This window comes from Manacus candei, unplaced genomic scaffold, assembly GCF_025592945.1.
Source record: "Manacus candei isolate 608988 ecotype Guabito, Panama unplaced genomic scaffold, ASM2559294v1 h1tg000013l, whole genome shotgun sequence".
Lineage (NCBI taxonomy): Eukaryota > Metazoa > Chordata > Aves > Passeriformes > Pipridae > Manacus > Manacus candei.
In genome coordinates, this window is record NW_026138061.1 from 1,680,541 (window position 1) to 1,691,899 (window position 11,359).

The window sequence follows — 11,359 nt, forward strand, 5'->3', positions numbered from 1 at the left end:
TCAAGCAGTGGGACCTGCCCAACAGCTGGGAGGTATCTTGAAGGGCAAGAGACAGCTCAGCAGAAAAGAAGTGGACATTGAACCAGGTTAAGATGGGCAGGGAGGACAGAGCAAAGGGGAGACAGGTGTAGGAAGAGGACAGAGGCAGAAGGCGATAAAGTGTTCACAGGAGGAGTGTTTGTTTTAGTTTGTAACTGTAAGTAGTGGGGCTTTTGCCTTTTTTACCCCTTTAGAATTATCATCAGCAAGAAAATTTAAAGTTAACTGCATTCCTGATGCAATTATCCCGGAACATCTCTAGCTAGACAACTGGGTAGTCATCAACCAATTACTACTACAAGCCACTCGCTCTCTCCAGAAACAATGAAAAAGTACCCAAAACTAAAGCCAAAGAATAACACAGAAAAAGTGTGTTTTCTGAGAAAATCTACTACACTTCACATACATCTCCCAAACACACTTCAGCTATAAAATGGTATAAAGTCTTGTACAGCATCAGAAGTATATCAAGAATGAGTAACTTAGCAGTTTCATATCTAGAATGAAACTAAACTAATAATTTGGATGAAGGCCGTACAAATTTTGAGTGTAGAGAAAGAAGAACTCCTTAGTTCTCTATAGAACAGAAACACTAAGCCCAGAATAAAAAATCCTCTTCTTGTATGAGTTGAGTTGACTTCTAAGACCCTCATCCCACCAGGATACGTATGGACTTAGGTTTCTTCAGCTAAAAAATTTCCTTGTACATTTTTTACAATTTTCCTAAGGGAAGTTACTTATTTTATGTATGGCCATGTCCACTTGCTATCTCTTATCTCACAGACTTTAGTAAACGCTGTAAACATAAAAGACAGTTTCTGTTACACCTGCTCTTCAGGAGACAGACTGCGTGTCATCACTATGACAGATAGACCTTGAAGCCTCAGCAATGCAAAGTTCAGCCTTTGCAACAGCCACGGGATTTCATGATAAAAAGCAGGCACAGTGATTGGACAGCCAAATTATTTCTGAAGCATTTTCTCATTCCATTTTAATAAAGGTACAGTGGGTACAAGCAGCTCTTGAATTCCCACAAGCAATAGAGGCTCACTGAAAAATGAACCAAGTCAGTGAATAAATAAGGCCAGACTACCACAAATCCTGTACAGGTATAGATGAAGAGGAGAATATTGGCACACAAGGGGAACTAGTGAGCTATGCAACTAGATTAGAGCAAAATGAATCTTAGTGAATAAGGTAATAAAGGTCACTAAGTTACATGCATCGCATGTACACTAGAACAGAATTTGAGCAACGGATTAAAGTACAAAATAGTTGGTAATTTGTTTTGCAAACTAATTGCATCCTCTGTTAATAAGAAGGCTTGTGTGAGCATCTAGAGAGCTTCTCTTGAAAAGTGAAGAATTCTGGATTTCAAGACCATGAGATGCACAGACTTGCAATTAAAGAGGGTGCTACAAGAGATAAGAAGTAGAAGTATGAAAAACAAAGTAATGAATTGGTAGATAGAGAGGAAAAGACCTAAAATAATTCTCTCTCACAAGGAAAAGTATTCACCATACATTACAATTGCCAGTCACCAGCCAACTTAAGCAAACCCCAGACTAGGTATTACTGTTGCCTTCAAGATTTCACAGAGAACATGGAGAGATAGAAAAGAGAATGAACACATTTGGGTATGCAACAAGTCTTCATTAGTTCCACTAGTCCTGGAAGAAAATTGTCTTGCAATGACTGCTTAGGAAATTAGCTAGTCACGCTTCACCACAAATTATATTTCTGAGAATACTTCTCAAGTCCTAACAGCACTATTATTCAATTCTATAACCGGCCAGCATTACATCAAAAACCTTTTTTAAACACTAGTGAGCCTATCCAGCACATAAAGAACAGCTCAGACACACACAGGTTAAGTCTTTATTATGTCACCAGAGGTGCACTGACCCACACATGTATCACAGATCTCTGCCTTCACCCTGCTTAGGAAAGCTGGTATCTGCTGAACACATGGCACAGAAATGGCTGCAATTCAGACAAGGACCCAGGCTTTATTCCCTGTCACATGAATGATGCACAGTCATCAAAATGAAAAGGAAAATATTCATTCTCACTAGCATAACTAGCATGCAGTCTGGCAGTTGACTTGTTTCCAGTCCTGGCTTTCTCTCAACTGCTTAAAAGTTACCTCCTTTATCATTGTTCGAGGCTGCCCCTTGCCTTGCACATTTAACTGAAGTCTGGAAATGCCTTCTTTCCTTCCCCCAGTAAAATTCTTCACCTCCTACTGCTTACTCATACCACTGTATCCTACTCCCTCTAGTACCCTAGATGATTTGTGTAGCAACAAACCCTTAGCCAAGAACATGCAGAGGACAATCCAAGAGAAAGGTTCTATTGACACACATTACAATTCTCTTTCTTTATGTTCATGAAACAGCATTACTAAAAGTCTCTTTCTTGCTTTTACTAGTTTATTTGGAAAGAAGCAAATCAACTCAACTAAAAACCCCTCTGGCAGAAGAAAATAAAACTTAAAAAAAAAAAAAAAAGCCACAAAGACAAGGCAGAGGAGAGCAAATGAGAGGGGAAATGAAGGGAAGTAATGACCTGAATGTTCAGCAAGCAAAGTTCCACATGGATAGGGCTGCACTACGGGCAGGCTAAAATCCACCCCAAATGTCTTCCTCACACCCTTTTCCTGGTCAGTCACACAGTCCCTGCAAGCATATTAGATCCTGTAACTGAACATGGTATTCACTTCAGCTCAAGTTCAGCTCCCGGCACACCTGCTTGCTTCATCCAGGAGCAGCACATACTAGAGTGAATTCTTGTTGTTTCAAGTAACGAACCTGCTCTTTAATGCCAAGTTTAGCTCATGCTGCACAGAGAACATACAGCTACTGACAGCAAGTCCCTTACTCTCTTTGCAGTCCTTTTGCCACAGGGCACTTCTGGAGAGAGAAAAAGGTGAAGGAACATACAATGAACCCAAGACAGAAGCCACTAGGGGTAGATCTGTAGATCTAATCTGCTTCGGCTTTCCTGGAGGTCTTTCTCAGACCATATTTCACCTAATTTATGCATGTCAGTACCAGTGTTACCAATCCTAGCTGCTGTGGGGAATCAGTATTTTCCAGGATGGCATTTCTACAGCTGCAGCCTAATGCAGGGCCCCTCCTTCCCCCCAGTCCCATTGACCTGACATAGCAGACAGTTCCTCTTACAGTATCAGTTCTCATACACTGGGAAAAGAGATCTACATATCTTATGCATCACGACCCTGCCTGGTAACATTTTTATAGCTCAGTGCCTAATTCCCCATCTCCTCTCTGTTTCTGAGTTGTCCTGGTCAAATTTTCCTCTCAGTTACTCAATGCAAATCAAGCTGTTGTGGCGAGTGGAATTGTTCTGGACAAACAACAGGTGAGCTAGACTTTTGTAATAAAAGTCATTAGGCTGGGTCAGACTAAAAGTCTTGGTCTTTATGCCACTGCTTAAGAAAATGGTGTTAGAGCAGGGCATATATGAACTGATCCTGCCTCAGCGGGTTAGGAATAACCCAAGGTTGAAAGTGCACCTGGGGAACTCTGTGTTATATGAAAAACTATTTCCTTTTTTTATTTAAAGCACAAAACCTTACAGCTTAATTGCTCTGCCTTGTGACCCAGTTCCTTTTTCCACCTCCTCCAAACCATTCCTCATCCTCAAGGCCTAAGGATTCTCTTCATGATCATCTCTCTTCCAAGCTAAAGAATCAGAATCTTTGTAACCTGCCCATCTCTTTCCAAGTTAAAGAATGACAAACATTGTAAACTGCCTTCAGAGAACGCATCTGTCTCTGACCAGCCAACTGCCCTTTTCTGTATTCTTTCCCTCTTTTGGGGTGTGGCAAGCAAAAATTGTAGGCAGCATTCAAAATACAAGAGCAGTATGCTGTGATAGAAACAGAGATTTTCCTTGCCTTGTTTTGAGCTCTCCTTGTACTTCCTGAAGTCTTATTTGCTATTTTAACCAGCACCTACCAGCCAGGTTGCAGAAGACTTCAAAATTACTCAATTTTCTAGCCCTTTTCTCCACCTTTGCTTTTGGCACATTTCAGAACTACTCCCTCCACATTTTTTGCATGTTTTGAGCAGACAAGTGAGGGCTGAGTCCTGCAAGGGTAAATACCTGCATCCCTTCAAAGGCAACAGCTTTCATGAGAAATAACCCAAAATAGGATTGTTCAGTTCCAAACTCTGAATATCTCTTGTTCACAGAAAGGGGCGTCCTTGCATCAGAGATGACACAGTCTGGACAAAAAGAGAGACACCAAAGAGATGAAACTGAGCACAAGTGGTTCTGTCTCAGCCAGGACAGCAGAGAAAGTTGGCTCCAGAACCAGACACAGTATCCCTACCAGACTCAGAAACTCAATACTCAGTGCACTGAAAAGTAGCCTTCTAACAGCTCTACTACCTCTGCAAACTAGCAGTACCACTTTCACAGACCAACGGGCAAAACAAAAACTTACAGTGCTCCACAGACACATAGGTCTGCACTCACTTGCAAGCCTACACAGAGGATGTTTTGGACAGAAATGTCCCCAGGGTTATCAACTCAACAACCAGCACCAGCCTGCAACTCCCACACCACCCAGCTACTGTGCTTTACTTCGAGCTTGTCACTGCTGCTATCCTGCCATAACCCTCGTGATGTAGCAGTAGTGGGAAGCACTACAGACTGGCTCCAAGGACCTTGCCCTGGCCTCATACACTGAGCTATAAACAGAGGAACAAAGCTACACAACCTCCTTGGACGTTGCCAGCCATGCTTGGACATCACAGAAGAACAAAAGAACTCCAAAACCTCTTGAGAACTGTTCTATTTTATAATTTTCATTTAAACAGTGAACATGAGATCTTACAATGTTGCTACAGGTTTTGTCAGTACTTTCCAGAAGTACTTTAGGAAATGCATCCAATGTCTAACTTTTGTCATTTGCTCACTTACATTCCCATCTTGGTGGAAAAGCACATGAACTTTCAAAGCATCATTCCTTTGCCTATATATTACCACCGCCCGACAAGTTTTATCCTTATGATGGGATTCAGTTGTACTGAAATAGTAAATTTATATTAATCAATGTCCTCCTTGTGTTTCTAAGTCTTCCATGTATTTTAAAGAATAAGGTCAAACACTCAAGGAACTCTACCTAAACTGATTGATCTGAAAGTACTTCTGAGTTTCCAGGAACACTCTTATCCTACAACGAAATTTCATCCAAGGGAAACACAGTGTGACACCAAGTCTATACCATACCTTGATTCTTGCCTAATAGAGGTTCTTTTCTGAAGGCAGAGAGGGGGAAATGATCAAATAAATGCAATCATAGCCACTCTTTACTCAGTCTGAATACACCCAAAGAGACTCCATTGCAGTGATGCTCTTTGTTGCCACAGCTTCATTTTGAGATCTCCAATTCCCACCATGGAATGCATCTTCTGAACTTCAGCTCACAGTATCCCTACATGATGCCTGAGAAGCATGGTGTACCTGTTCAAAATGAGAACCTGGCAACACAAAACAGACTCCTGGACTTAAACAGCTACATTACTCCTCTGGAGAGGGATCATGAACTGTGACTTTTTCAAGTGCAGCAACATAGATTGGAAAGCTCTAAGCAGTGGTTCAAAGCAGAGAAGCACACACTGCCACTAGGCTGTATGCACACTGCAGGGGTGGAAGAGAGGTTGTGCTGTTGCTGACCAAGAAATAAGGGTGTAGATGTCACAGCCCAACAAGAAGGCTGCCACATGAATGTGGATAGGAGAAGACCTATGTTCCAGTCTGGTATCCCATAATTGCTGATGCATTTTTGCAATAAATGGTCACAAAATAACATACAGAATACAAGACCAAAGGCTAACATCCAAATCTTATGCCTCGCTGTCCTGTGTGCACCTCCAGCACTGGTCTAAATCATCTCCTCTGCTATGACCCAATGTGACTGTTTCAGCTGGAAAGCTGAAATGAGATATGTCTCTCACTCCAGCCTCCAATTGGCAGATCTTTCCAAGCCACATGTTGGAGTCTCTCTAGCTAAGAAGTGGTTAGAAATTACCGAAGAAAACAAAAACACTGATGGAAGCATGTGCTATTTTTGAGTCAGAGGGTTTGTTACTTCTTTGCTCCATAGGCAAGTTAAGTGTGCTGAAACATCATCTATTAGATCACGTTCCCTGGAAACTTGGAGACATCTAGTCTGAGATTGAAGTGGGTGTAGGACTAAGACAAAGCTGAATAAATGAATACCTGCCAAAAGAGTTGCACTTTTGGGCACACCCTGGAACAGCATGACAGGTACCTACACTGAAAGCTGCTTCAAAGCTGTCCTTCCGGCGATCCTGAACTCACTTTAACATTCCGGGCAGAGTTGGCATAGCATATCTATGAGCTCACCATATCTCCAGTCTCTGAGGAAACACATGGCACCATTCAATATCCATGGAGTTGCTAGGCACTGAAGGCATTCCACCCAGGTGCATCACGTTGCTGAAATTCAGAGGATCACTTTGATGGTTGGTTACAAGCTGCAAGTAACTTCTGTCCTGCAGCAATTAACCTTGATACCACCCCCCAGACTGCCCTAAGCTCCTTCAAGTCTTAATCCCCTTGAGAATTACTAAGGGGTAAGACCAGCCATTGTCATTTTATGTCAGCAAGGCTCCACTTCTTAGTAAAAAATATTACCCTGTAGGAAGATCCACAGTCTGAATAGCATGAGCCCACTACAGAAGAGCCATAGGAGAGTGGAAGTTTATATAAACTTTCAGGGGGAGACCTGCAACAAATGTATGTGTGCACTTTCCAAAGCCTGTACATAGCAAGAAAGGTGTTAGACCAAACTTCATTAAACACTACCAAAGAACTCTATGGTATAATCAGCATTTTTTTTGCTCAGGAATCTCAAAGACACCACAGGTCAAAGCTGCAGGGGATCCAACAGAACTGTGTGGGATCACCTGCATGCATACATCATCTAGTGGGTACTGTCAGTCTCTCACTTTCCTATGCAATAAACACTGTGGGGAAAAGAAATAATTTCTCTCTCTTCCTCTTTACCTCTGCTGCACAAGAGCAAAATGAAAAAAAAAAATTTGAGAACAGTGTTGCAGAGATCAAAAGCCTTTTTCTACTGGCTCTGACCTAGTTCTTTCATTCTTACTAGAGGGAAAAAAACCACTTAAAGGAACATTGTCAAAACTGTTAGCTCTAAAAATAGACTTACCTTGGCAGTGCTCCCATCTAGATGGGCTCATATTAAGGAGTGCAAACTCACTTTCCCCATACGCACACCAATCCTTTCATCAATCTGGAAGCACTGGCACTATGCAGCCCAAAGGACCTCCCAGTCCACACAATCTTCTGGGGCACTCAATACATATTATATATAACTGGCAAGGAACTGTAATACCCTCCAAATTCCTATTTCATATTTGCTAGTCCATCTCTGTCAGCTAACCCAGTAAAAAATTTTGGATATTTTCCTTAAGTAAACTGATGAAGATTTGTTTACATAACTAGACCCCAGCACTCCATACTAAGACAGGATAAAAATAATTTGAGTAAGATTTCAACAATTTTTTAGATAAAATGAACAAATTTTTCAAAGATTTTCCACAAAGCATAAGCTACAAAACATTTTCACCTTAGCCACACAGAGCATTTGTGAAAGGAGAAACAAAAGAAACTCTCTGGGTTTGTGGCTGAAGCTGACAAACAGGCAGTTTCCATAGAACAATAGCCGTGGTGGAGCTGGTGGGGCAGCGGATGTTGGCTTCAGCCAGGAACTCCCATGCTCCAGAATCCACGGCTCCCTTGTGCCCCAGGGACCTTTCCACTCCCTGCCAGTTGCATCACAAAGCCAGCCACTTGCAAGTTTGCACAAGGAGCCAGTTGGCCCAACCATTCAACACTCCATTAAAAATTCCGAAAACCCTGGAAGCCCATCCTAGCCAAGCTCCCAGCTGAGTACTACAGAAACTGGGAGGACAGACAACCTCAGCTTAAACCAGGTTTTCAGGGCTTTCCTTATTTGCAAATGTCCAGAGCTGATGTACAGGTTATGCTCTTGAGATCCCAAGCTGCAAACCAAGAAAACATTTTTTCCAATTAAAACAAACAAATTAACAGAAGAATAAAAAAAACCAACTGTCTGTGCTTCCTGAGTTCGAGACATTTTGAGTTCAGCAAACTGCCATTTTTCTGCAAAACTATTTATTTAGAAGAAGACCTAATGGCAACTTTACTTCTGACTGAAGTAGGATCTGTACACTGTGGTGATGAGAGCCATGAGGAACAAGTAACCTCTCAGCTTCCCAAATACAAGCCGTAATGCCACATGTTCCCTGCCAAAAGTCACAGTTCAGGAACAGAACACAGCTCACTCCCAGGGCTCCAATACAGCAGAAGATGCATTAAGATAAAAGCAGGCTTTTAAGCACAGTCACACAAAGAAACATAGTTCCAACAGAAAACGATGGATAATAAAACGCCTGAAATGGGCATGCACTATATTGATACAAAGTAGTCACAGCCACATGGCAGCTTGTGCTGAAATAGTCATATTCCCGGGTAAGCGTAAGGGCAACAGAATTATGCAAAGGCCAGATAGTTCAGAGAGAAAAAAAAACAAAATGGGAGGAATGCAGAACATACAGACAAGAAAGCCTGTTCTGAGACACCACAGCAGGATGCATCCTGAGGGAAGGAAATGGGACGAAGGAGTTAAAGAAAAAAATCCCATCTCAGGAGAAGGGAAAAAGCACTGCTTCCCAAAGCTTTAGCAGAGCTTTTCTTCATTAATATTTACAAAGCTTTTAGAGATTCTCAGATGGAGGGCACTGCAGATATGACAGGAATTATTACAGACCTGAAAAGATCTAGCAAACAGACTGAGAAGGACTTCAAGTAAATAAAGGAGGATGACATTAGTGAGCACACTGAAATAGGGGTTGCTGCTGGCATATGAACCATCTGGTGCATGGCAGTCCATTTCATTTACTTACTTACCCACTACTGGGCACGCATGCCCAGTTCTTGTCACTATGCTTTTGCCACCAAAGAAGTAATGCTTTTACTCAGGACCCCTCACTACCTTCCTCCTTTGCATCATTCCAGTCTTCAACTGCCATTCAGTAAAGCAGCCTGTGCATAAGAAATCCGTTTGCCTCATGGAGAAGCTCAGTATCAACAACTTCAGAGGTACACAGACACGTTTTGAGACATAGTGGTCTCGCTCACCTTTATTTGAATTTGCATAGGAAGCTGGTTTTCAGGGATGTTAAGCTCCACACTGTGTTCAGGAAGCCCAAGTTTTTGCTGGACTATCATTTGCACTGTTCACTTGGGTACCCAGCAAAAGACAGCTTCAGCACAATTTTCAGCAATAAAGCAAGTGCTTCTGATGGAACTGTAATCTCATCATAACTGAGAAACAAAGCTCATGGTAGTCTCAAAATGAACACCCCAAAAATACTGACACACCCCAAATTAAGCACAGGAGAAGAGGTGATATGGCTAGTTTACGCACTGTGGATTTCTTAAACTTTCCCAAGGGCACCAAATAAAGCAAAAGGAGGCACAAAACCCAGGAGTGTCAATACCTTGCTCTAAAGCACTAGAAAACTGAGTGAATTTTGGAAGTGGACAGCAGCAAAAGCGGATCTACTTTTTCCCACACACCTAGATACCTCTCTCCTCCAACTTCCCAAAAGCCCCATGGAAAGGGAACACATAGCCAATGTCAGACGGCTGCAGGAGCCCAGCATCAACTGGAAGACCTCCCCAAACCATCCACCTTTCCACGTCTTGGTAGGCATCATCTCAGTTATCGGGTACTTTCCCAGGAGCCGGGCACACCTCGCGAACACCTCACAGCTCCCGCCTGCCCAGGAGCTGAACACCTCGGCCCTCGGGCACAGCTCTGCGCCCACGCGGGAGCGATCGGGGACTGCGGGAGCTTCGTGGGCACCGCGGCCTCGGGGCACTTCGGGGACCGGGCCGGCAGCGAGCGACGGCGGCGCCCGCGGGAACCGGCCGGCGGCGGGGCGGGGGAAGGCGCCCGGGGCTGAGCGCGGCCGCCGGGGCCGCTCCGGAGGGAGGCGGCGCAGGTCGGCCGCCCGTGCCGGGAGAGGCGGCACCTCCGGGCCCGCCGGGAAGTTGCCGACAGAAGCCTCCGGGCGGCCCCCGCCGCCTCCTCCGCCGCAGGCGGGGGCGGCAGCCGCGGCCCGGCCCCGCGGCACCTGGCCCGGGGCAGGCGCGGCGCTGGGGGCGGCCGGGCCGAGGGGCGCGGGGGGCGCCCCGCTGGCGAGGCCAGGGCGGCAGAGCGGCCCCGCCGGCGGGCACTGCCCTCCCTCCCGTCCCGGCCGAGAAGAGCCGAGCCGGGCCGGGCCGGGCCGGGGCGGCCCCGCCGCGGCGCAGGTGAGTGCCCGGGGGAGGAGACAGGGGAGGGACCCCGGGGGCGGTGGGCAGGGGACGCGGAGCCCTTACCTTCCACCGCCATCCTCCCGGCCTCGCATAGTGCGCCGACCGCCGACCCGGCCCCGGCGGCGCTGCCCCGGCCGCCCCCCCGCCCGCGCGGGCTCCGCTCATCTGCAGCCGCGGCGATCAACCTGCAGCGCTCGCTGACAGCGGGCGGGGCCGCGCCGCGGATCCCTGGGAAACGTAGTCCCGGGAAACGGGCGCCCGGCCAGGCACCGGTGTTCCCCGGGGCCCGGGGCGGCTCCGCCTGTCCCCGCCGGGCAGGGAGGGCAGCGCGGGGCGGTGGTGAGGGGCGGGAGGGTCGGGGACCCCCAGGAGGTGTGTGTGGGAGAGGGGCTGCGCGGCACCCTGTCCCGCGAAACTTCATTGCACAACTCCGGGGTGTTTCTCTACAGGTTCTCAGGCCTCTCAGACATCCAGCCTGACGGTTCCAGAGACTGAGGTGACAGCCCGTTCTGTCCCCGTCCCATCCCACCGCACTCCCTCGCTGGCCAGAGGAGTTTGTCCGCAGAGAAAGGGAAAGGCACACACAGAGCACTGGGAACCACCAGTCAGCACCTCACCCCGGAGGGAGGCCCTCAAGTCTTTTCCATTCTCCATCTTCATCCTGTCCCGCTCTGACAGGTCGTCCAACAAATCCAGAACAACGACGGAGATTAGGGACACAGATTAGGGTGCCTTTACTTCAGGTGGTCACAAATCTTGCATCAAACAACCTGGCACCCTTGAGATCTGTCCTGAAACATTGGTTGTCTGAAAAACAGCTGTGGGCTTGTACCTTTTTCAGTTTCATCTTGAGATATCAAAAAGGTTTTGTAGGTTTTTTCGCTTCAAA

At 46.0% G+C, this 11,359-nt stretch overlaps 1 protein-coding gene across 2 annotated transcripts in view; it reads right to left on the bottom strand.

Annotated features, from left to right (window-relative positions):
- The window catches only part of SAMD12 (sterile alpha motif domain containing 12), a 177,698-nt gene extending 167,031 nt beyond the window's left edge, over positions 1 to 10,667 (bottom strand). The window contains exon 1 of one of the 2 annotated variants that reach the window (XM_051778508.1): positions 10,534 to 10,667. In XM_051778508.1, coding sequence (XP_051634468.1) covers positions 10,534 to 10,546 — 13 coding nt within the window. In that variant the 5' untranslated portion in view covers positions 10,547 to 10,667. The remainder of the gene's footprint in view (positions 1 to 10,533) is intronic. The other variant, XM_051778505.1, reaches the window with a different exon arrangement.
- Positions 10,668 to 11,359: the final 692 nt, after the last annotated feature.